At 42.7% G+C, this 27,196-nt stretch overlaps 1 protein-coding gene across 9 annotated transcripts in view; it reads right to left on the bottom strand.

The window, feature by feature from the left end:
• PPFIA2 (PPFI scaffold protein A2) overlaps positions 1-27,196 on the bottom strand; it is a 269,557-nt gene that overhangs the window by 124,000 nt on the left and 118,361 nt on the right. For 4 of the 9 annotated variants that reach the window (XM_028746753.2, XM_077934764.1, XM_077934765.1 and 1 more), the window contains 2 exons: positions 7,406-7,468; positions 3,472-3,513 (listed from right to left, as the gene is read on the bottom strand). The exons of 2 other annotated variants lie outside the window; for them this stretch is intronic. In XM_028746753.2, coding sequence (XP_028602586.2) covers positions 3,472-3,513; positions 7,406-7,468 — 105 coding nt within the window. The remainder of the gene's footprint in view (positions 1-3,471; positions 3,514-7,405; positions 7,469-27,196) is intronic. 3 more of the 9 variants (XM_077934766.1, XM_077934769.1, XM_077934771.1) reach the window with 1 other exon arrangement.

A 27,196-nucleotide genomic window follows, 5' to 3' on the forward strand; every position in this document is an offset into this window, starting at 1 on the left:
CCACTATTGGAAGCAAAGGAACAAAACCTTACTTATGTCAATCACATGTTAAAAGGAAAAAACTGAGCAGGGACACTGTCAGACAACTAAATCATTGACTGCATTGCCAAGTCTTCAACTACCCATGACACAGCTACTTATATCCATAAGTAAGCAGGAGTAGCTGGAGGTCTTAAATTTTGTTACTTCTACTTACGCTGTTGATATATGGGGACTATACATTATTTGTTGGTACAGTCACACGCATGCACAGAAGCGGTGAATCGCGACCCGCGCAGACGCAGGTTGTGTTCTGTTCAGGTTGCGAATGGGCCTACAGAACGGATCCCGTTCGCAACCAGAGGTACCACTGCATTGATGAATGTTATTTTATTACAAAAATATTAAAAACATGTTGGGCTGGGAAGGAACATAGGAAACCACCTTATACAGTCAGACTATTAGTCCAGCTAGCGATGCAGTGCCTTCAGCATGGAAATAATAATTTATTATTTATACCCTGCCCATCTGGCTGGGTTTCCCCAGCCACTCTGGGTGGCTCCCAACAGAATATTAAAAATACAATAAAACACCAAACATCAAAAACTTCCCTAAACAGGGCTGCCTTCAGATGTCTCCTAAAAGTCAGATAGTTGTTTATTTCCTTGACATCTGATGGGAGGGCGTTCCACAGGGTAGGTGCCACTACCAAGAAGGCCCTCTGCTCCGGGCTAAACAATGGGGGTGGAGACGTGCCTTCAGATATACCGGGCCAAGGCTATTTCAGCAACCTGTACCCCCCAGATGTTGTTGGGCTATAACTCCCATGATCCCTGGCAATTATCCATTCTGTGTGGGGATGATGGGAGTTGGAGTCCAACACCTTCTGGAGGGCCACAGGTTTCCCATACCTGGTCTACAGTGTCTGCCAGCTGACCTCCAACATTTGAGGCAGAGGTTCCAGTATTTTGGGGATTCCTAATCCTAACTGGAGATGCTGGGAATTGAACCTGGGAACTTCTGAATGCAAAACAGACGCTCTACCACTGAGCTATGGCCCCTCCACCAAGGATTCTGGATGAGATAGAAAGGTGGATGCTGGTTTGGAAGGTCTGATCCACTAAAGATCTGCTGTTCTTATGATCTCAAGACAAGTGATAAGCCTATAGGTACAATCTCATATTCATTCCCAACCCTTCTTCTGGTGCAATATGAAGAAGCCGATGGCCAGCATAATTTCGGATTGTATTTTGAGTTGCAGTGTAAGCTGATTTAAGAGCTCTTGCAGAGCAAGTAGACAGGGTATACGTTTTAAATAAATAGGATAAATGTAGCAGTGCCAAACTGGTAAAAAACAACAACAACAGTTTGGCTTGCTAATTTTCTAGAAAGTTGTAAGTGGCATAAACCCCACCACAGTGTCTGTTATCTCATCATTTTCTTTTTCAATTGCTTAAAATTTTCACACTTCTCTTTACACCATCAGTGTGGCTTTTCTGCTCACACAACTGCGATATTTTCAAGGCATGAAAATGGAATCTGTACCAAATAAGCAGAATCTTGGAATCTGTACCAAATAAGAAGAATCTTGGCAAGATTACTACTAAATTAGCACAGATAGATGGGCAAAGAGTTTTGATTTGGGGTAGGGTTTTTTTTGTTTTGTAAGATTTCAGTTCACACATGCATATAAATTCTTTGTGAATGAAGCCCTGCTAAATATGTATTCTTGCATGTGCATATGTGCATCTATATATATGTGCATATGCACATGCAAGAAATATATATCTTTAAAGTTTAAAGACTGTCTCAAGGCAAAGCTAAAAAAATGTAGTATAAACACTGACAACTGAGAAACACTGGCCTGTGAGCACTCCAGTTGGAGAACAGCCTTTACCAAATGTGTCATGGGCTTTGAAGACACTTGAACTCAGGATGCAAGGGAGAAACGTGCTAAGAGGAAGGCACGCTTGGCAAATCCACACCATGATCAACTCCCGCCAGGAAACCAATGTCCTCACTGTGGAAGGACGTGTAGATCCAGAATTGGCCTCCACAGTCACTTACAGACTCATTGTTAAAACCATGTTCATGGAAGACAATCTTACTCGGCTATGAGTGGTCGCCAGAGAAGCAGCAGCAGATACAATGCAGTAAAGAGACATGCTCAAGGAAGCAAGATTCACAGGCAGAACCAGGGTACATTCACTACCACCTTTTAATACTAATCTAGTCCCAGCTGAGTTGGCAGCCTGTATCTTTTGAATGCAGATGAAGATACATACAGTGGTGCCCTGCAAGACGAATGCCTCGCAAGATGAAAAACTCGCTAGACGAAAGGGTTTTCCGTTTTTTGAGTCGTTCCGCAAGACGAATTTCCCTATGGGCTTGCTTCGCAAGACGAAATGTCTTGCAAGTTTTTGTGAGTTTGTTTCCCTTTTCTTAAAGCCGCTAAGCCGTTAATAGCTGCTAAGCCGCTAAGCCGCTAATAGCCACTAAGCCGCTAATAGCCGCTAAGCCGCTAATAGCCGTGCTTCGCAAGACGAAAAAACTGCAAGACGAAGAGACTCGCGGAACGGATTAATTTCGTCATGCGAGGCACCACTGTATGCCCATTCGAGAGCTACTAGCTGCAATGTACAACTACCTACTTACGTCATCTGAATCAGGGACATGTTGCTTTTGAACTCAAATAAACTTGCAAAGCAAAACACAATTTAGTGAACCAGTGCTTGTCAGAAGTTCTGTCAATGTGTGGAGAGGGAGTAGTAGACTGTACTTTCTGTCCTCACCGTGGCCACACATATTTGAAAGCTGGAATGGAAAACAGGTAGACAGCCAGTGGCCACAACCTTATTGTATTCACATACTAATGGGCAGTTATCCAATGTACTCATTCTGTTAGTGCAAGGATTTATGCTTGTGCAACAGAACTTTCCTGCCTCTTTTCCTCCCATGAACATCCCACACCTTCCCAAAAGTGCTCTGGAGGGTTGGGGAAAACCCCAGAACAGATTTAGGGAGTTACAGGGGGAGAAGACGGGGTGGGGTGGGAATTCAGTTGTACAAATCCTTGCACTGGTGGATTGAGTGACTTAGTGCTAAACTGGAGCTGCCCTATTCTTCCATTACAACAGCGTTCCACTTTGTTTCTCCTGGGACTCAGCCATACTGGCAAAGAAAAAGCGATTTATATGCGTTGTATATGCAATATAACATTGTGCCACCAGATGACAATGTGGAGTCCCATTTTTCTCTACTTGTTTTCCCTGTTTAAATTTACAATGCTTTAAACTGACACGCTTCTCTGATGTGTCCAGATCCAGCCCTGGTTTGTTTTAAAGTGTTTCCCTTACTTTCTATGTAGTATACATTACTCTCTCCACCCAACCCTTGCTATTTGAGACCAAATTATTAGGTTCCTTCCATGTAAATGTGTGTATATATATACATATATATATTGCACTAAAAACAGAAAGGAATTACTTTCACCTGTTTTCCAGAACAGTAGCTGCATTGGTCTGCATTGTTCATCTAAAAAACAAACACAAAAATTGGAGTCCATTATCTGCGAGAAACCCTACCAAACCCACTGAGGTTACTGCATAGAGCTTTCTAGGATGGGGGGTTTTAGATCCAAATTGGCCATGGTGAAAATTGAAGCGGAGTAGTCCTTATTTCAGATTAGATTATCCAATGCCTCCCTTGTCCTCCAGCATGGCTGTAAGGAAGAGATTAGAATCTTCTGATCTTGATCAACCACAGTTTAGTATGTCACCTAAACTGTGGTTTACCTCAACTATATTTTGATAAACCGGTTTCTTAAAACAATGGTTTGAAATTGGCATGCTTCACCAACCACTGTTAGGGCTTAGCCAGAGTTTGTGAGGGTTTGGGACAACACAGCAGGCTATCAGTTAATCTGCCACAGAATTGAAACTGTGCAAGCTCCTTCTTGCGAGAGCACTGGAGGAGGAGAGTCTGAGACTTGCCTAGACAATGGTTTAGCATTATGCCTTAAGCAGTCTAGGCTCGTCTCCATACTGAACACTGTTTTTGCAGAGCTCCCTATATTACACAGAGAGTTGCATACATCTGTAGGCTCTATTTCAACCAGCAAATGAAGGCACACAAGCTCAGGGGCAAAGTGTGCTCCCATGATCCTGCACACATTCAATACATATAGATTCATTTCTGAAAAGGACTGTGGGGAAAGAGTTGGCACTAATGAATAGCAAATTTAAGTTGTACAACATTAAAAAAGGGAACACTATCACTTAAAGGGGAAAAAACATAAACCTAGTAATGCAGTAGTATAAAACCACATTAAACTGAATAAAAATAAAAATCCAGGGAATTCATACTTAGAAAAAAGGAACCCAATCTTAGAGACCAAGGAAAGTCTGATCAGGTTTTCCAATACTATAACATTCTGTGAAATACAAAATTCCAGAATGGTGCCTCTTATCATTTAGGGGTACATGCCCCAAATTGCTTGGGAAAAGAGAATACTTAGGTGCTCATAGCTTTCATTTCATATTCCAGCTTTTCTCATGCAAAGAATATCCACTAATAGGACTAATAATGAATAAAACTGAATAGACATAGGAGAGAAAGTGAATTGAGGTCTGCAGTGAAGACCACTTTCAAAGAATGCCTGTGAAGGAACTAACAGCTTTTGCTAGCATATTGTTGACAACGAAGTACGCCCAAGTATGGAGTTCTTCTGATCCCCCCAAATCTGATCTATATGGCAACATTATTAACAACAGGCCACCTAGCAAAGAGAGAGACCAGGCTCTGCAACAAACCCAGATACTGTTAAGAATGCTGTTACAGGATCAAGTAACATAATTTGCAACAGTTATCGGCCCATCTTTTAATATGTTATTACTTGCCAGCAAAGCTTTTCTGCTTCCTATATAGGACAAACAGATTTTGCAGTTTCTATGCAAAAGAATATACAGACACAAATCTGACATCATAGAGGGGAAACACTTAGAAATCAGTTCTGGAAAATTTTAATTACCCAAGACATTCCACTGCTGACCTGTGAGTGGCCATTCATTCTATCAATTTTTAGGTTTCAACAGAGACAATGTCCCACTATGGGTGTTAACATCATCAACCTGATATTGTTAAGTTAAATATCATAAAATACTTTTGTTGTGAATGGTAACTTTGCTTATCTTAAACTACATATAGAATGACCACGGCCTGTACTTTTTGTATTTCACTGCCATTTGACCTCACTGTTTACCATTTTTTCTCTATACCAATGTATGGGATTAACATGTATGCATATATGTGCCAGCTGAAGACAAGACCATGCATATGATACCCTAATCCACAAAAGTTTATGCCACAAGGACTCTTTGTTATCGTTACTGCTACATACTAAGCTTTCTAGAAAGCTGGATCCTGGTTACGTAAGGAAACAACTTCACCCATACCAGCCTGAGATTTGCATCAGAATGCCTCTGTAAGTTCCTCTATATGAAGAATATTTGGTTGGTGGGCACTCATAATAGGGTCTTCTCAGTGATTGCCCCACATCAGTTACACAGCGACCTCAGCCTGTGGCAGCATGGTTTAAAGTCAGCACAAAAGGAATGAAGACTGCAACTGAAAAATGCTTACGATGTAACTGGGCCCTAGGTTAGTATGCTTAAAAAGCCCAAAATGTCCCTAGTTACAGTATTGTCCTGGGCTTGTTTACTTAGACCAAATGAGTTCAGTGGAGCTTACTCCCAAGCGAGGGTGCAGAGGTTACCCACTAATCAGGCATTAACTCCATAGAATTCAGTGGGGCTGACATCTGAGCAGAACACCTATAGCAGGGACGGCCAAGAGATTGTGATCTACTCACACAATTAACTACCTGGCAGTGATCTCCCCCTTTTTTGGGGGGGGGGGGTTTCAGGTCAAAGGTTGTTGAGCTTTTTTAGTGAGGAACGTCCCATTTGGGGGGGGGGGTTCATATCAAAGTTGTTCAGCTTTTCTTAGGGAGGAAAGCCCTCCCCCTTTAAGGAGGAAAATCCCATGGGGGGGGGGTCAGGGCGAAGGAATGGGGGGGGGGAAGGCGCTCACAAGGAGATCGCTAATGAAACAGTCAGCATCACAGCGAGAGCTTCGTCTTCCGGTATCGTGATCTAGAGGATGGGGCGAGGGGGCAGGGCCGGATGGAGGAGCCAGTGATTGACTGTGATCTACCAAAACCTCGTGGGGATCGAACAGTAGATGGAGATCGACCTGTTGGACATCCCTGACCTATAGGATTGCCCTGCCAATAAAACCAAAGAGGCTGCTCCGATAGTGACCTCTATGGATGATTGAAACCTGCTTATTCAAATAACTGTCCTGTACATATGTAAATGATTCAAGAATATATTAACTTTTGTTCCAGATTTTGACCAGTTTTCTCTCTCTCTCTCTCTCTCTCTCTCTCTCTCTCTCTCTCTCTATATATATATATATATATATATATATATATGCGTGTATGCTCGGCTGGGAAGGAAACAGCAGGAAACAGAGTCATTGAGTATCCTAGAGGCTACATCTGAGATGTTATATTTCAGTATATAAAAAAATTGTCCAGTAGCACTTTAAGAGACTAACTCAGAAGCGTGCATGCACACGAAAGCTTATACCAAGAACAAACTTAGTTGGTCTCTCAGGTGCTACTGGACATTTTTGTTATATATATATATATATATATATATATATATATATATATATATATGCAGGTTTTGGTGTCCTCGGGTGTCTTCCCGTGTAAAAGTTGGGGTGTCTAGGCGACGTTTCGCCTAGACACCCCAACTTTTACACGGGAAGACACCCGAGGACACCAAAACCTGCATTCCTATACCCGTGAAAATCTACGAAAGCAAATATATATATATATATATATATTTCGACTGCATCAGACCAAAACGGCTACCTACCTGAATATTTCAGTATATGATAAATGCAAAGTTATTCATTTTCTGCAAGTGGCTGTTGTTGTTGGGGTGATAGCGGATTATGTAGAATGCAAAGACTGCTACTGTACTACTAGCTTATGAATAAGGTTTACCAAGAAAGAACAACTTTAGTTCCTTGGGTGATCAGGCCAAGTTGAGAAGTTAAATAAACATGGCCTTGAGGTGCTGCATCCTTCGTTCCAAATGATGAGAGCACTGCGCTGGAAGGAAGCAACTCTGAGAGAACTGTGGCAATGTAATCACAGACATTACTAGCAAAGCTGTCAAATTATAAGAGAAATGCTTTAACAGCAATTCAGTAACCAGCTTAGATCCTTCACTTGTAGTATAATACACAGCATGCCTGGAATGAACATGATGTCGTAAGATGACAGAAGAGCAAATTCACATAATGAGATTTTGCATTTATAATCAGAGAAAAATCCAAGATATGTAGAACATACATTAGGGCAGGATATGGTCCTTTGAATGTTATTCTCAATGCTCGTACCAGCAGCAACCGTCATCTGAAAAAGTGTGCAACAGAGAGTCCACTGAATTGAAAGGATTTGCTTTAAAAACAACACACACATATAAATAATGCGACAAACATTAATGTATTTTCATTTCCACTCAACTGCGACAGTTAACCTTACTGCAAAGTGTGTCTTAAAATCTCACATTGCAAGTTAAAAATTATTGTAGATTAGCATAGTAAGAACATATTGCTGATTGTACAGCAAACAGGTTATTGATTGAAAAACGCCAGAAAACCATTACTTGTATGCAATATGCTTATAGTTTAGTTCTGATGACTTTAGAGTAAACAGAAATGTGGGGTTTACTGTTCACGGTCATGATCCCACAGGGGAGTTTTCTTGCACAAGGCCAACTGCAACAAATGGAAGTTGTGCAAGAACACCGCTAAGTCAGTATGTCGGTCCCATTCATTTTTAACAGGGCATGCACAAGAAAACATCTTCCTGGATTGTACCCCATATCCAGGGCCCTATCTGCATTATACATTTAAAGGATCCTCATACCACTTGAAGCAGTCATGACTTCCCCCAGAGAATCCTGGGAGCTTTAGTTTGTTAAGGGTGCTGAGCTTTGTTAGGAGACCCTATTTCCCTCACAGAGCTACACAATTCACAGAGGTCTCTGGGAAGAGGAAGTGACTGCTAAACTACTTTGAGAACTGTAGGTCTGTGAGGGGAACAGAGAGCACCCTCAACAAACTACAACTCCCAGCATTCTTTGGGCAGGAAGTCACAGCTGATTAAAGTGGTATGCTGCTGCTTTAAATGTACTGCATAGTACAGATGGGGCCCAAATCAATGTGTGTTGCTATCAACATTCAAGACTATTCTGCACACAGTACTTGCTGACAACTCGCACACTTAAGAGCATTATGAATCTTGAAGTCACACAAACACATCATGCCAAAACTTGTTATGCAACCATGTTTATTGGCTGAGCCAAGCCTTGCAGACGTTGAAATATATACAAATCATTTATATTTTGTTGCACTTTTTAGACATATTAATGAAAGGAATAAAATTTATAACACAATAATAATTATGCTTTCTCTACTTTACAAGATAAAATGCTTTTTTATTTGATGCAAACATTAAATTTTTATAACCTGGAACAAGTAGCTTTTGTCCACACATGCTTTAAAATGCTCTTTCTTTTTTATGTTACTGCTAAACTGTCTGGCAGGAATTTACAATGCATTGGTGAAATTATTTCTTGCTGCTTGCAAAGGTTTAGAAATTTAGATCACGATCCAAGGGACTCTGCACAAATCTTAATTCCACCTCACTCCTGAGAGTTTTAGCCTCATAAGGCACATTCAAACTGCCCTTTAAACTCACTTGAGTTCAAACAAAACAGTCAGGATTTGGCACAATGAATATTTACCAAAAAAGTGGGGTGCGGGAATACCACTATCAGCTCTTTCCTTTTCAAAATTTGCAAAACTGATTTTTCAAGTTTAAAGGGAAACACTCAGGGGGGAAATGTTACCCTGTGTTGACAGTGTGTGTGTGTGCTTCTGGAGAATGGCTATATAGACTGTGACAGGACACCTGGGAAAGTATTCAACTAAGTTTTAGCCAGACCTACAATGAAATTATTGGACCTAACTTCATCACATTCATTAATTTCAGTGGGTCTACTTAGTTGCAAACCACTCATAAGATTTAATCATTGAGCCACATGTATCAAAACTCCTCTTTTCCTTAGTGGAGGCTGCTCTAGAGTAAACCGTTTTAGACTTCTAGCCGAAATGCCCTTTGACTAACAAGCATAAAGTGTACAGATAGCATGCAGGTCTAACAATATCAATATTCTGTTGTTGTTGTTGTTGTTGTTGTTGTTGTTGTTGTTGTTGTTGTTGTTGTTGTTGTTGTTGTTGTTTTACCTTTTCAAGGTAAGAAATATAAGTTTTGTTCCAAAAATCTGCCTAAAAATAAACCCTATATACTCACCAGTATTATAGATAGGGATGAAATGTGGGGTGGAGGAGGGGCAGAGAGCTAAATTCAGTATTATTTAGGAATTGACACTATTAAGTTCAGTTTGCTGGGAAAGTGAAGCACAATGTCACAACTTTACAAACTAAGCTCACATTAAACATGCAGGAGAACTCTTAAAAACTTGAAAGTCACTGAAGTTTTATAAGAACCGTTTAAAAAACAGACGGTAAACTCGTTTCCCCAAACTGTATTTTCACAACGAAAATATGTCATAATTGTAGCATTCCATGGCCCCATCTGCACAAAGCAATTCCATACCACTTGTCACAGAAACTGCTGTTTCTTGAGGGCGCTGAGAAGTTGTTAGAAGATTCCTATTCCCCTCTGCAATTCCCAGAGTGGTTTAGCAATAAATCCCTCTTCCTAGGGAACTCTGGGAATTGTAGCTGGGAGTGGGGGGTGGGAATAGAGATCTCCTAACAAGTCTCAGCATCCTTGAGAAACTACAGTTCTGAAGCTTCTGAGCCATTATTGCTCAGAGTGGTCTGAAAGCACTTTAAATGTATACAGTGGTACCTCGGGTTAAGTACTTAATTCGTTCCAGAGGTCTGTTCTTAACCTGAAACTGTTCTTAACCTGAAGCATCACTTTAGCTAATGGGGCCTCCTGCTGCCGCCACGCTGCTAGAGCACGATTTCTGTTCTCATCCTGAAGCAAAGTTCTTAACCGGAAGCACTATTTCTGGGTTAGCGGAGTCTGTAACCTGAAGCGTATGTAACCTGAGGTACCACCGTACATCCATGTTTATAAAAGGGAGAGAGAGAGAGTGTATCTGTCACAGTAAACAGCAGCAGCCTTACCACGCTACGTGCAGAACAACAGCCAGGATTCCAGATCTTGATCCTCTGTAGCCAGCCAGCCAGATCCATTGAACATACTCAGCTGCCATAGCACAAGCAATCCTTTGCTCTACGTCAGCTAAAGCAGCCCTCTGGACTTGGCAAGTGGGACAGATGTGCCCAGCTCTGTTCAACTTGCCCTTCAACCCCCTTACACTAAGCAGTGGCTGTTGGCTTTCAGGGCTCTACAGGGCATACGAGCAGCTGTTACTTTGGACCCCCTCCCCTCCCCTGTCTAGGCACCGAAAAAGATGGCTGGCAATCCTTGGCTGAAGGCAGATGTTGCATCAGTGCTGAAGAAGTGAGGTCACAGAGCTAATGCAAAGGGGTTATTGTGCCCTCAGCCACTGCATCACACCTGATTCTATTATTCTTTGCCTGAGAAAAATGGCAGAGTCATAACTTTCATTTTAACATTTCTAGAGATCCTTCCAAGAATACTGAAAATATCTCTTTTGTTTATTCACTAGTGCATACATTTCATTCATGTCACAATTTACTTTTAGGTTCCCCCTGCTGCGCAGATAAAGTAGGTCCTATCATTAGTGATATTTTGATAATATTGCATTAGCTTTACCAACTTATTAATGTCATTTTGTTCAGGATCCAAGTTGTGCTTTAATTGATTCAGAAGGTTTATCCATGTCTAGGCCCTTACTCTCCATAGCAAAGTCCATCGGGTACAATTCAGCGACTCTGGCTGTGTATAACACCACCCACTGAAAGCATATTACTTCTCCCAAAGAACCCTGGTAACTGTAGTTTACCCCTCACAGAGCTACCATCTCCAGCACCCTTTTAAAAACTACAATCCCCAAGATTTTTGGGGGGCGGGGCAGGTCATGTGATTATAGATGATTTAAATGAGTTTTTAATGTATGCCATGAACACAGCCTGTGACCTAGAAGGCATCACAGCCGTACCGGTTGAAAAGCAGAAAAGTAAATTACACATGTTATCAACCTTGACTTTGAATCCTTCAGATTCTTTTTCATGGCTTTTTAAACCAACAACAGCCCGAGAATGCTGAATCCAGATCAGGAACTTGGCACAAGAAGAAAAGACTTACTTTTTTGCCTCATGGCAGTTCTCCGCCCCCCTTCTCCAAGCTACAATTTGCTTCAAATAGCAGCTTCAGGAAAGAGGATCATTTTCATCTACAGATCTTTGCATTGTGGTTCAGATCCAGACCAGGTCTTTCTGATCATTTAAAAAAGAGAAGAAGAAAAATCCCAAGCACAGAATTCAAATCCTTGGTTAATTTTGCATCTAGTTTGAACCTAAAGATCCTACTGATGTATCTGATGCTCTCATATGCATTTGAGCATCATTTCTAATTCTTCGGCCTCTGCGATCCAAATAGCCCGATCCTGTTCATGTTTACTAGAAAATAATTCTTACTGGAGGTACTTCCATATTAGCGTGCTAAGGAGCACAAATTGAGTCTATTTTTTAAAAAATGGTATGCAGATAGTTTCCCCAGTGAAAATTATATAGATGACATATTTCCAGAGCTCCTTTAACTAGAATAAAAAATAAGCACAGTACTTGAAGATTCATTTTATATGTTCCTTGCACAATGCTCAGAATGACCCTTCATTTGGTGAATGAAGTGATTTATATGGCCCACTCTCTTCAGGTCCATCAAAGTTGCCTTTGTGACTGTCACCTTATCTATAACAGTCAGCTTGTTCTATGTAGACATTGATCTTTTGTTGTTAAGAGTACTGAATCAAACAGCCTGCTTTTATTTCTGTCGCCTTTTAAAAAGATAAACCACTGATTGATTTGGCTGTTGGCTTTGCCCCTATCATCCTTAGCCAGCCAATTTTGCCTTATAGCATCATTCTCAAACCATTTACCTGGGAAGCTTACCACCAAAACCAGTCAGAAGTAGGCTGTTGTCAGGATTTCATGTTAGAGTCTTTCTACATGGGTCAATCAATGTGCACCTCCCTCCAGAATATTTTAGGCCAGGCTTCCTCAACCTCAGCCCTCCAGATGTTTTGAGACTACAATTCCCAGCATCCCTGACCACTGGTCCTGCTAGCTAGGGATCATGGAAGTTGTAGGCCGAAAACATCTGGAGGGCCGAGGTTGAGGAAGCCTGTTTTAGGCATTCTGCCATCATATACATTTATGTGTGGTAATCTTCTGTCCTCTGACTCCACAGTCCTCAACCATTTAAAGGTCGTCTACATTCTCAGAAGATTCCATCCTTTCTGCTCCACATTCTTAGAACTACTTCTAAGAACCCCTGTCTGATTCCAAACCTCTTACTTAGTGCCCACAGATGCCAGTGTGCCTGCCAGTACCATCTAAGGTGACTATGAAATGTCTCAGTCAATATCCCTTCAGAAATCCACAATACACAAGGTAATGTTTGCCCTTCTTGTTCAGTTCCTGTTTGCACTTCCTCAGCCTCTCCAACATTGAACATGCTTGCTTAAACGTGCCCATATTTCATGCCCATATGTCACCACTGGACACCCTCCTTCCTTTCCATTCCAAACAGAGGAGAGGTGCAAACAGCTTATCTCAGAGAGTGAACACAGGAGTTTCTGATGAATGCAGCAGCTAGACTGGTGACTGGGAGTGGCTGCCAAGATCATATAACACCGGTGCTGAAAGATCTTCATTGGCTCCCAGTACGTTTCTGAGCACAATTCAAAGTGTTGGTACTGACCTTTAAAGCTCTAAATGGCCTCAGTCCAGTATACCTGAAGGAGCATCTCCACCCCCATTGTGCAGCCTGGACACTGAGGTCCAGCGCGAGGGCCTTCTGGAGGTTCCCTTGCTGCAAGGTTACAGGGAATCAGGCAGAGGGCCTTCTCAGTAGTGGTGCCTGCCCTGTGGAACGCCCTCCTAGCAGATGTCAAGGCAATAAGCAACTATTTTACTTTTAAAAGACAACTGAATGCGGCCCTGTTTAGGGAAGTTTTAAATGTTTGATGCTGTGTTGTTTTTAATATTTGGTTGGAAGCCACCCAGAGTGGCTGGGGAAACCCAGCCAGATGGGCAGGGTATAAATAATAAATTATTATAATATTATTATTATGTCGATACTTTTTTTACCCATCAATGGGGCAGCTGATGGGGGGAGGCATTCCTGCATCATCTTGCACTCTTCTTTCTCCTTCCCTCTCTCCTTCACCCTATCCCTCTCCCTTTCCAGTTTGGTGGTCCCTGTGTTATACTAGAACCCCACAGTAGCCACTTTGTGATTGGCACCGCCCAGCACTCTCTTAACATTCAAATGTGCCCAATGGCTTTAAAAGGTTGGTGACCCATATCTCATTCCCTTCAAAACACAGAATTGTAGAGTTGGAAGGGATCCCAAGGGTCATCTAGTCCAACCCCCTGCAATGCAGGAATAATTCCCTCTTCAGAACTCACCTTTTCCATGAAGATTTGGGTAGAAACCCCAAGTTGCCCCACCCTACCGTAACTCTGCCAAAGCACATGCAGCTGAAACAACTACACCTACTTGCCCAGTTTAACCCGGCTTCTCCTTAGCTCCCCCTTCCACCATTGCTTCTCCTATGCTAATCCTTATCTTATTCTCCAAAGATACTTATGAGACACCCACAGTCCTTACAGCTTGGCTGCAACAGCTTCCCCTCCTGCCGTTTTCCCTGGTGGTAGAAACATGCATAGAATACAGTGGATGCTTGGGTTGCAAATGTGATCTGTGCGGGAAGCATGTTTGCAACCCGCAGCGTCCGCAACCCACATTGCCGTGTCTGCGCACATGCGGGTTGCGATTTGGCGCTTGTGCGCATTCGCAAAGCACGATTTAGTGCTTCTGTGCATGCAGGAGCGCAAAAACCCAGAAGTAACCCATTCCAGTACTTCCGGGTTCGGTGTGGTGCGCAACCTGAAAATGCGCAGCCTGAAGCGTCTGTAACCCGAGGTATGACTGTACTGTAAAACAAGCAAATGCGTGCAAGTATCTTGCTTTGCACTGTATATTCTGATCACAAAATGTAAGTTTCCCAGGTCCTTTTTATCCACATCAATATCCTCCCTGCTACTCTCTCCCATCTGATTTGTCCTGTGTCCCTATATGGTTTCTTACAACAGAAACACGGAAAACTTTAGTGTCTGTCATCCCCATACTTTCAAAATCACAAGGCTTCGAATCAGTACTTAGTCAGAGGTAAGAACGTGATACAAGATTGATGCTTATGATTCAGAGGAAGACTTTTGTTGGAGACCTCCCAAGAAACTATCCACGCTTATGCCCACATATAAACTGATCTACAAAAAGACTGACTGCATTAATTAGGCAATACTACATATATTTCCATATTGGGATGGGGGGGGGCAAAACAGAGCTTGGCGTTCATAGCCATGAGTCTCTGACAAAAGCTGCCTTGAAAAGAATAAGAAAAATGGCAACTTTTAATAAAGTTGTGACAGAGCATTCTGTCCTTTGAAGTGTTAGCTTGATGGCTATACAGAGAGGGGCTCATAAAATGATGGCAGAAAACATGTGGTAATTAACTTGACATGCACAAGGTCATATCCAACACTGCTGCTCAGCTAGCACATAGGAACTCAGCTAGCATATCAACTTGCACATAGGAACTTTCCCTTTTCCTCTTCTGCTGCTTCCCATACACCTCAAAATCTGGAGGATCCTTCAGAACCGATTTTGAAGGATTGTGAGGAAAGGAGAGGAATGGGAAGTCCTGTGGTGCAAGTTGCACTCCACACATGCAGTATTGGATATAACTTACAACATCCCTCTCTCCCCCACTCCCCGTTCAATAAGTCATTTTTGTGGCATATCCCCCACAAGTATCTATCCAACCATTTAGCGGAGATCAAACTCTGCATTCCCCACTTGTAGGCAACAGATGGCTAGACTTAGCTTACGCATTATAGGATAATTGCCCTGATGTAAAAATGCTGAACCAATGTTTCACTCCTGTAAAAGAAAAGTAAAAACAGAGCCGAACAAAAAGACTTTTGCTTTGAGACAATGTCTAGTTCTGCAACTTTGACAGGCAGTAGCCCTATTCACAAATTACTTGTGTGTAGGGCATATGCATTCTGAACCAAATAATTTCTAGCAATCATAGACTGAGGTATGCTTCAAAATTCACAACCACAAATTGTTAATTCTGTGTTGGACTGTCTTCCAATGACTAATAATCAGAATGCTCCTCCTAAAATAAAGTTTTTTACCCGTACAAAAATGGATTGAAATTTACAATAAGCTAAACAGTAATACATTCAAAATGAACAGCCCAAATACATGCTATATACATAGATAGATATAGCCGGATATGCTTTCAATACCACCATCAAAAACTTTCCTTTAATACATCCCTCAGAAATGCTGTGATTCAGGTACATAACATGTAGGTGCGGAGCTTTCTTCCCTTTTCCTTCTCGTCACAAAAGAAGCTTAGAAACAACAACAAAATGTCAAAACACTGGAATAACTCACTACTCAAATGTCAAAAAGCAAGCAAGAATGTTGATACTATCACACACACAAAAAGGTGTCAAAGGAACAAATACGCAAAAACAAAAATTGATAAAATCTAAGCACGTATCAATACCACCTCCATCAACAGATTCAAAAGTCAACCAGTGACAGCACCACTCATGCCTACCCACAACACAGAGCCATCCCTGTCTCTTCAGCATAAGTCACCACAGCCCACCATCTCCCATTAATAGCCCCAAAGATTCCCTATTATAAGAACAGGGAGACTTAAGAATAGGAATGTTTTTAGGCTAGATCCACTTCTGGTTCATCTAAGTCTTCATTTCAGCCTTCCAGATCCCTATCACCAAGCCCTGATCCTTACACAGCAATGTTTCCTGACTCTGCCTGTATCATAAAACAAGTCAATCTGTTGGTCCAGGCACTGTGGGGGCCTGTGTCTATTCTTCTTCTATCCTGTAATCCTGCATCTTCATACAGTTGTACCTTGGCACTCAGACGTTTTGGTTCCCAACGGCGCAAACCTAGAAGTGAGTGTTCTGGTTTGCAAACGTTCTTTGGAACTTGAACATCTGGCCTGGCTTCAGTGGCTTCCGATTGGCTACAGGAGCTTCCTGCAGCCAATCGGAAGCCGTGCTTTGGTTTCTGAACATTTTGGAAGTTGAACAGACTTCTGGAATGGATTCCATTCGGCTTCCAAGGTATGACAATTTCAAATCACAAAGCCATTTTGCATTTCAACCACGTTTTGATGATATATACAGACACAAATTTATTTTGAACCTACATTGGAACTCAGTGTTTCTAGCAAATTCCCTGGAATTCAGGTAACTAAGGTGCAGGGCAATATCCCCCCCTACATACGATAACTTTGGATAAAAAAATCTCAAATGTCATACCCTTGTGGTTCCATGTGTGGACAAACAAGTAACATTTGATTAATGAAACATACAGGCTTGTTAACTCTTCTGCTTGAACTCTTCTGCTACCAGACAGACTTCTCTTTGAAAGTTGGAGAAGCCCCACTTGCCACCTGAGGGAGGTCCTATAATTTGGCACTATTTGTAATGCCTTGTGTGCTCTTGTCTTCTACTAGTTATAGATTTGGAACTCCTGTCTCCTACTGATTGTACATGATCCTATAAAGGTAAAGGTAAAGGTACCCCTGCCTGTACGGGCCAGTCTTGACAGACTCTAGGGTTGTGCGCCCATCTCACTCAAGAGGCCGGGGGCCAGCGCTGTCCGGAGACACTTCCGGGTCATGTGGCCAGCGTGACAAAGCTTCATCTGGCGAGCCAGCACAGCACACGGAAACGCCGTTTACCTTCCCGCTGGTAAGCGGTCCCTATTTATCTACTTGCACCCGGGGGTGCTTTCGAACTGCTAGGTTGGCAGGCGCTGGGACCGAACAACGGGAGCGCACCCCGCTGCGGGGATTCAAACCACCAACCTTTCAATCGGCAAGCCCTAGGCGCTGAGGCTTTTACCCACAGCGCCACCCGCGTCCCACATGATCCTATAAAACCCCACAAAAAAACCCCACCACTCACAAATAACAGCCCTCAAGTATCAAACATTTTGATGCCTATGAAGTATAACAACAATCCTTACTTACGAAAGGCATTTGTATTTGCAAACATGAGGTTAGTTGAAAATAAGTTACAGAAGAGATTCATGCTATCAATCATGGTTACTTGTTTCTTGACAGCCAACACAATTTTCCCAGTATAATTTTGCATCTTGTTCCACATATATTGCTGTGGGAGAAGGGGGAGGTGTGGGAGGGAAGGAAGCTAGGGAGAGGTGCAAAGAGAAATACAAGCTTAAAATGGGGGAGAAAGGGGATGGGTCAGATAAGAGAGTTCTGTCAACTTTAGCAGAAGCAGAGACAGCACAAAAACTTCACAAGAGACCGTGATAGCCACTAGCTTGGATGACTTTAAAAGAGAGAATAAGACATATTTGTGAAGGATTCTCCATGGCTATTAGCCACAATTGCTATGTTCTATCTCCACGTTTTGCCTTTGACTGCCGGTTGCTGGGACAGATGCAGTTACATTTTGTCTCCGCTTGGAGGTTTCCCATGAGCATGGGGTTGGCTGCTGTGGAAACAGAGACCTGGGTTAGATGGGTCCTTGGGCTGATTGAGCAGGTCTTTTCTTACATTCTTACGTTCTTATCATTCATGGAGAAAACAGGTTGATGCGAGGCTAGGACACAAACAACTTTGATCGAAGGACTGGGCAGAAAGCAGAAGAAGTGAGGGAAAGGGAGACAAAGTAGAATCCTTTCTGATTCTAGGCTACATTTTCTCCCTCTGCTTAACCCAGAAGACTTGGCTTCTTTCTGTTTCATAAAAAACAGGAACTTCACCTTATCACAGACACTAGGCACCAAATGCTATCTGGAGGACTCTTCAAATTGGGCAGAACAAGGAAGCAGTAAAAGTATGGAAGGTATGGCAGTGGAAGGAGCAGGAAACAAGAGGGAGGAAAGGGGGCAGAAGGCCTTGCAGGACCAGACTTGGGAGCAATTCTTCCTTTGCCATTTCAGATGCATCACAATGAAACTGGAAACATCTTAACATGATGTGAGTGATCTTTACACAGGAAAGTATATTTGATCGCTCGCTAATGAGCTCTTTAAGCAGCTTAATTTGCTCTGGTTTAGCATTTTCTTAACAGAGGGACACCACCAGGCTGTCGAAGAACCCCACAAATGACTGGATTAATTTGTAAATATAGAGATCAGAAAGGAAAATCAAAGAAAGGATAACCCCACCTGCTGGTAGCTGTGCTCACACACTGCCCATCTAATGAGCCAATGCATGGTATTCTGAGAAAAAGGTTTCCTTCCACCAGCTGTTAGTTCAACTAGTGACACAGGAGCCACAGCTGAGGCTTTCAGGGAATGATGCACAGTTTCCCGATAAACACACACACACACACACTTGGAGAAGAAAGAAATGGATGCTGATTTTTCATTACTGCTGCTTCACATTATTGAGTTTGCAAAGGTGGCAGCAGCAGCAGCTTTTTTTTATCTCAAAATTTATATACCACTTGATTGTAATTTTTATATTTAAAAAACCCCTCAATGATTAAAAAGTTTAACGCAGCCTTTGCTAAGATGGTGCCTCCCAGATGTCTTGGACTACAACTCCCATCGGTGCCATCCAGCACAGCCATGTTGGCTGGGCTTGATGGGAGCAGCAGTCCAAAGGAGATAACCAGGTAAGTGAAAGCCGGGTTAACTACAGCTATTGAGAACAGGCTGATGGGGGCAGCAGCAGCAGTTTCCTGTCCAAAATCAAAGTGTGGGAGGAGATGCCAGTTCTTCTCTATCTGGCTCCTCATTGGTTTTGGGGCCAGCAGGGGGATACTGTAGATAGTTATGCAAATGAAGGATTGAAAGTGACGTTCAGTGATTGGATAGTTTGTATGCAAATGAAGGATCGAAAGTGACATTCAGTGATTGGATAGTTTTAGAAAATGGCAACAGTTACATTGTTCTGGAGCTCTATATAAGCAGGCTGACTGAGCTCCTCAGTTAGTTCTGTTCCAGCTTACAAATAAAGAGCTGCTTTGGAAGAATCGCTGTGTCGTCTGATATGTTCGCCCACAACTTAACAGGAACCTCTCCCTGCTATCGCATCCTTAATTAAGGTGGTCAGGTGCAATGGAAGGAAGATATTCTGAAGCTTTAACACTTGGGTAGAAGAATGGAATTTCAATTTATATAACTTGCATGACATTCTTTTTTTTTTTTTTAAAAGAGACCCCTTCCTTTTATCCAAGTATATATAAAGAAGTGTGGGTTTCCCCCCCCCTCTCTTGTACATTCCAAAAAAAGGTATTAGACTTTCTGGCGCTCGGCTTCAATGAATCATTGTCTTGATAAATTAGAGTGTTCAAGGGGCTTTATCAAAGGTGTTGAGTTTTGATCGGGAGAAGCACACAAGCAGCTCTCTCTGTGTTACGGGGGCTTTTATCTTTTTTGCAACAGCAGTTCCTTCACACAGCATAAGCATCTTTTCAGAAACTCAGAGGAAACTTCAGAAGGTGTTGCAGTGCAGCACAGAAAGGGGGTGGGGGTTATATTGTACCACAAAAAGACACCTTATGCCCTGAAATCTTTCTATTTCCTGAAATAGATTAAGAAAAAGTCACAAGGGTCAACAAGGTAGAGCCCCATGGCTCAATGATTGGTCCTGCTGACTAGAAAGGAGGGGTCAAAAAAAGGTGGCATGCTCTAAAAAAACAACCCATTAACCGAGAATGAAAAATCATTTTAGGGTTAAACTCTATAAGCATAGAGTCACAGAAAAGAGTTGGAGTGTTGGAAGGGACCCCGAGGGTCATCTAGTCCAACCCAGTGCAATGCAGGAATCTCAACTAAAGCATCCATAACAGATGGCCATCCAACCTCTGCTTATAAACCTCCAAGGAAGGAAAGTCCACAACCTCTAACGGGAGTCCATTCCACTGTTTAACAGCTCTTACTGTCATAAAGTTCTTGCTGATGCTTAGCTGGAATCTTCATTTTTGTAACCTGAATCCACTGGAAGTTCATAGGGAGTCAGCCCTCCTGAAGATGTGGAACTTAAAAGGTAAAGGTAAAGGTACCCCTGCCCGTACGGGCCAGTCTTGACAGACTCTAGGGTTGTGCGCCCTTCTCACTCAAGAGGCCAGGGGCCAGCGCTGTCCGCAGACACTTCCGGGTCACATGGCCAGCGTGACATCACTGCTCTGGCGAGCCAGAGCCACACACGGAAACATCGTTTACCTTCCCGCTAGTAAGCGGTCCCTATTTATCTACTTGCACCCGGGAGTGCTTTCGAACTGCTAGGTTGGCAGGCGCTGGGAATGAGCAATGGGAGCGCACCCTGCCGTGGGGATTTGAACCGCCGACCTTTCAATTGGCAAGCCCTAGGCGCTGAGGCTTTTACCCACAGCGCCACCCGCGTCCCATGTGGAACTTACATCTGAGTAAATAGGCACAGGGTTGTGCTGTCATAAGAACAGAGATGTAAGAACAGAAGAAGAGCTCTGCTGGGCCTATTTAATTCCCACATTAGCCAAGCAGATGCTTAAGGGAAACCCATATGCAGAACCTGAATGCAACAACACCCTCCCCACTTGCAATTATCAGGAAATGGCATCCACCACTGGATGGTAGCCATTTATTTTGGGAAAGGAAGAGGTTCCTTTCCAGCAGCCCTTTCCTAGTCCTGTGCTGCCAGCCGCAGCAGAGCTCTGCGGAGGGAGAAGCTAGCCGACCAGCCAAGTCTCAGAGGCGTACTTGCCTGGAGGCAGAATCCACATACAAGGTCCAGTCCTAAGCCCAAGAGTACCTCAGTTCACATAGTCAGATGATCTGGGGGTAAAGAAAGCCGAGGGTCCAAGGTTGCAAGAAGCAGCAAGGTCTGCTCAGGAACGACAACGAATGTTGTTTCCAGCAATTGACTGAGGCTGGAAACCCTGCTTAAGAAAGCTGGAGCCAGCTGGTTCTCATCAGGAGCAAGAAGACTGATCAGCAGCAGGTGGAGTCACTTTGCATTCTGTTCCTTCAGGCTGCTGCTCAGCAGGTGAAGTCAACTCATGGCTCCTGACAAGCCCATTTACTCAGATAAGAGAGATCCTTCTTACATACTTCCATTTGGAGAGCTCACTATTTATACCTGCCCTCCATTTCCTGTCCCTTAACCCGTTGATTATTCATCTCTCCTCTTTTTCCATAACTGCCAAGCTTACTCAGCAGTCTTTGGTGAGGGACTTGATCAAAAGCTTTTTTGAAAACCTAAGTACATAATGTCTTCCACATCAACTCCAGTGCTTATTGGCACTCTCAAACTGCCAATTGTTTTCTTTTTAAAAAACAACAACAACACGTTTGCTAAAGTCTTGCCAATGAGTAGTTGTTCTGCTTAAAATGGATGCTGGGAACAAATTGGCACAAAAGACTCAGTAAGTTACATTTCCAATTCCAAGAAGAAGATCTACTGTCTTTGATTTACTGTTAACCGAAGTCTGAACCTCGTTCTGACTTTGGCTTTGGCTTTTCTTCAGTGTGAAATACATGTATTTATGCAAAGGAAATTAAAATTGTGCACTTCTGACTTTTTTTATTTTTTCTGCAACAATCTGCAGTGAATAAATGAATGAATGAATAAATCACACAGTTAAAAGAAACTAATAACTCATATTTATCAAACTTCAGGCCTTTTCCATTCCTAAATATGCTTTAAGTATTTACATTGTTAAATGATCTCTCTCTATGCATTGTCTGCCCATGTACTCAGTTAACATTGCCCTGTCAATAAATTGCCACAAGAATTTGCAAGACCATTTTTAGAGCAGATTTCAGTAGCAGAACTCCAGACTGTTAACACTATTTCTAATTGTACAGAACTACTGGCAAGCTGCTTAAACCCACAGTGGCTATAATAATAGGAAACAGATTGAGGGTGTAATATTTAACAACAACAATTCAGCCAGTCACTCTTTATTTTTTGAAGTGATTTATATATTTGAAATCAATTAGATTGTCAAAGGCCAAACCACTAATGAATGTAATTTAATACTTTGTTACTAATGCACAAATAAATAATCATATGGGAATTTCCAATTGGGAAATCTTCCTATTTCCTTTTTTCTCAAACTGAAAGAATAAACGAATATATCAATTTGCTAACCTGTGAGTTGTCCCATATATATTTTCCATATAACAAGCAAAGCAGGACATAACTCCATAAAATGAAGCAGTATTACAAAATATCCTTAGTCATCAAATTGTAGCCTAGCCTCCTTTTCTAACTTTCACTGCTAGCTTTGCAACGTTCTGCACAACTTTCACATTTTCTGTATCGTTGCTACTTATTAGTCATCACTTATAAAGATTTAGATTTGTAAGTGAAATGGAAAAAAAACAAAACCTGTCTCTGGACTGCATCACTGCAGGAGAAAACTTCCATGACACCACAATATTCTCCCTAGGGAAAAGCATTCCTACACCGAAAACTAGCATATCAGGTAGGAGGCTAGGCTAGAAGTTAGAGCACATGCTTTGAATGGAAAATGTCCCAAGTTCAATCCACAGAATCACCAGGTAAAGGTGAAAAATACATATTTCTGAAAACCTGGAGGGTCGTTACCAGATAGTGTAGACAGCACTGAGTCCGATGGGCCTGTTGGACTCAATATCAGGCAGCTTCCTATGCCCCTATGCAATATCTAATTTTCTATATTAATGGGGGTGGGGAGTGTATGGAAGAGAATTCAATCATGTGAGTCCCCACCTGAAATCTGGCTGCAATCTCTAATTCGTGTTTGTGAAAACCAAGTCCAAGTGAAGCTGGAAAGGGCACTTCTGGCTGCAGCCACCAACTAAGGCTTATAGGACAATCCTATGCATATCTACTCAGGAATGATTCATCGGTGGGAATTTCCCACTGATTAAAAAAATGCAGAAGGGACGCGGGTGGCTCTGTGGGTTAAACCACAGAGCCTAGGACTTGCCGATCAGAAGGTCAGTGGTTCGAATCCCCATGACGGGGTGAGCCCCCGTTGCTCGGTCCCTGCTCCTGCCAACCTAGCAGTTCGAAAGCATGAAGTGCAAGTAGATAAATAGGTACCGCTCCAGCGGGAAGGTAAATGGTGTTTCCGTGCGCTGCTCTGGTTCACCAGAAGTGGCTTAGTCATGCTGGCCACATGACCCGGAAGCTGTGCGCCGGCTCCCTCGACCAATAAAGCGAGATGAGCGCCGCAACCCCAGAGTCGGCCACAACTGGACCTAATGGTCAGGGGGCCCTTTACCTTTACCTAAAAAATGCAGTCTTAAGCAGCAAAGCTGGATCAAGGAGAATCTCCAATCTATGTATCTGCTTCTCCTTGGAAGAGTTTAACCCTATTGCAAAATAGGCCAGTCAGTGGCTTTTGCATAGCCTGGGCCAGGGATGAGGCAACAACAGTTTCCTTGAAGCTCTCTGGTAAGCTCCTGTCCTTGACTGGCCAGCTGCCAGATTCATACCCGTGAGTTTTTGTAGAACTGGGGAATCGGGCACTTCCATGGGGACATTTGTTCCAGAATGTGGGTAAATAGAATACTGCCATAAATGGGACAGTTGTAGAATTTCCCCTTCCTTTTGATACAGTGTGGCCCAGCTTGCTAGACCTTTGCCTCTTCCTCCTGCCTAGTCCACTCATGGAGAAGTATGGCCTTCACAGTCTGCTCCCTGTGCCACGTTAGGCTGCATCCTGCACTCCTAGAGGACCAGAAGCAGCAGTATACTGGAAGTTGAGTATGACCAGTCAATGGAAGCCACTTATTGGATGTTTTCTTTCCAATAAGAAGGTGAATATCTAAAGTCATCCCCCAATGTTAATCATCATCACCAGTTCATCACCAGTTTCCTTCCCCCCGAAGAACAGAACTAACGCAAATAATTTTCTCATAACTTTTTTGTTTTTTTAAATTGTAAAGGTAAAGGTAAAGGTACCCCCTGCCCGTAACGGGCCAGTCTTGACAGACTCTAGGGTTGTGCGCCCATCTCACTCAAGAGGCCAGGAGCCAGTGCTGTCCGGAGACACTTCCGGGTCACGTGGCCAGCGTGACGAAGCTGCATCTGGCGAGCCAGAGCCACACACGGAAACGCCGTTTACCTTCCCGCTTGTAAGCGGTCCCTATTTATCTACTTGCACCCGGGGGTGCTTTCGAACTGCTAGGTTGGCAGGCGCTGGGACCGAACGACAGGAGCGCACCCCGCCGCAGGGATTCAAACCACTGACCTTTCAATCGGCAAGCCCTAGGCGCTGAGGCTTTTACCCACAGCGCCACCTGTGCCACTTTTAAATTGTAGAATCCTTTAAAATCATAAGACTATGGGCAGTTCAGGCTTCAATCATTGTGGTTAAGACAACCCTTTTAATAGAATCACAGAATTGTACAGTGGGAAAGGACCACTAGAATCATCTAGTTCAACCCCCTGCAATGTAATAATTTTCTTTTTCTTTTTGCCCAACTTGGGGCTCGAACCCACAACGTTGAGATCAAGAGTCTCATGCCCTATGGCCTGAGCTATGCTATAGTTCTGTATAGGAATGCATTCAGTGGCTGCTATGGCATGCAGTTAATGGGGCATTTAAAGCACAATCTCAAATTAAGTCCTTGCCCTTTGTTTATGCCGGGCCTCATTTTCCCTGACATACATCTCTGACCACAGCAAAACCTCTTGCCACAGCAATGCCTTGGATAGTCACATTATATACAGCTCAGAGTTTATGTAAAGGTTATATTATATTTTAAACAACATGAGTGAAAGGTGAGCACTCCAGGAAGAGTGCCAATGAGAAATATTGATTCAATGAAGTTCTTTCAAAATACAAGCTGCAAGGGCAACTCAACCACTTTGGTACTAGGGCAAGAGGTTTTGAGCTCTCTACAGCAATCTATTTTCCAGTTTTCTGCTTTTTCCCTTCCCTTTCCACTCTTTTCTTTTCTTATGGCTCAATCTAATAAAGTGTTGAATAGTGAATACTCCAAGATTTGCTTTCCTATCCTATCCTATCCTATCCTATCCTATCCTATCCTATCCCAAACTACCAGCGATAGATTACAATATAACCTTAATATGCTTTACAATAGTTCTGCAAAATAAGGTAAGCAAAGAGATGGTGATGTCTGGCAAACTTAATGGCTGAGCAGACATTTGAATCTGAGCCCCTAAGTAAACTCTCCACTGCAATTAATAAATAATAGTAATAACAATACTACTACTACTAATAGGATTTCTATATTGCCCTTTATCAAAAAGATCCCAGGGCAGTGTACAACATAAAAAACATATTTTACAGAGCATAATAATAATATAAAAAGCATGACACTAGATTCCATAGGGATGTTTATGCACATGCTGAAACGTCTTTTAAATAATTAGCTGGATTAATCAAGATTTTATGCAGCATCAGCCACAATAGGACCTTCAGTACTGTATATTATTCACAAAATCTGCATCAGGGTTAGAGAAGTCCAGATAAGGACCACTTACATGGGGTTTTCTTTCCTACAATGCTACACCCATGTTGTACATGTTGTATCCATTATATGTGGGGGGTGGAGAGGGGACCTGGCTTTCTCTCTCTCAAATTCATGAAGCAACTCAACTATAGCAGCTATATTTCATATGACAATTTGCTGTGGGTAACCTCGTTCAGCCCAAGGGCCACATTTCCTTATGGGCATCATTCTGGCGGCCACAAGCCAGTGGTGGGATGGGCCAATAGCGCACAGAACAATGACATGATTCCTCCATTGGTACAACATGCTACATTCTAGCCATGCAAAGGTCAGAGGTTTCTACAAACACCACGCCCCTCTACACCCTACTTTCCATGCATGCACAGAAGCACCGAATCACGACCCACGCATGCGCAGACACAGTGCTGCGGGTTGTGAACGCTGCGGGTTGCGAACGCTGCGGGTTGCGAATGTGCCTCCTGCATGGATCATGTTCACAACCTGAGCGTCCACTGTATAACCAACCTTGAAATCTCAATACAGCGAAGGGCTTTCACTCTGGCCTGTTGTCAGGCCCTCGCCTCAGCCATTCAGGAAGGCCGTTATGGGAAGACACCATACCAGGAGAGGAAATGAGCATGCCTTTTCACATTGCCAGTACTATGGAGACATATGAGCCAGGTTTATCCTGCCTATCCTGCACAAATTCCCAGGACGTACAGAACAACTCAACATCTCCCTACTACTACAGGATGAAAACCCAGATGTTACACCCTCAGTTGCTAGATTTTGCACTGCCATGATGGATATTCGCCAAAGGATGGTTTGTACTACAAACCAGTCCTAAACAGAAGGTCCATATTGCAAGACCGTTATTCCCCCAAGCTCCACCCCTTAAAGTTGTTTCAACTTCATGTTCTCTAGTTCTTATCAGTTTTAATTATCAGTTCTTATTCATCTGTGTTTAATCTCATACCCTATTCACATGTTTTATCCTATGCTTGTTTCTTTGTTCTTTAAGAATTACCTGTTTAAATCCCAACTGCTACTTTATTCATATGTTTCTCTTACGCTGGTCTGTGACTGTAAAAAAAGTTTATTCACTGTATTTAGAACACTGTATTTTGAACAACTCCAGAGATCTAACCACAACCCTGTGCCCAGCGTCAAGTATCTATTTTCCACAGTTGGCGATTTCAAGCACATTAAGAAGGAAGGGTTAATTTTCCTTGGGGAGAAGCAACATGTACAAATAAAAAGCCAAGCCCAAATGTGGCTGCTTCATATACACCCCCATACAGCTGCTACGGAATGCCCACTCTCCCATCTGTCCCAAGCTGTATACCAAATTGGAATTGTCATGATCGTTCTATTATTATCTTCCTGGCTGTGGAATCATGC

Source organism: Podarcis muralis, chromosome 10, assembly GCF_964188315.1.
Source record: "Podarcis muralis chromosome 10, rPodMur119.hap1.1, whole genome shotgun sequence".
Lineage (NCBI taxonomy): Eukaryota > Metazoa > Chordata > Lepidosauria > Squamata > Lacertidae > Podarcis > Podarcis muralis.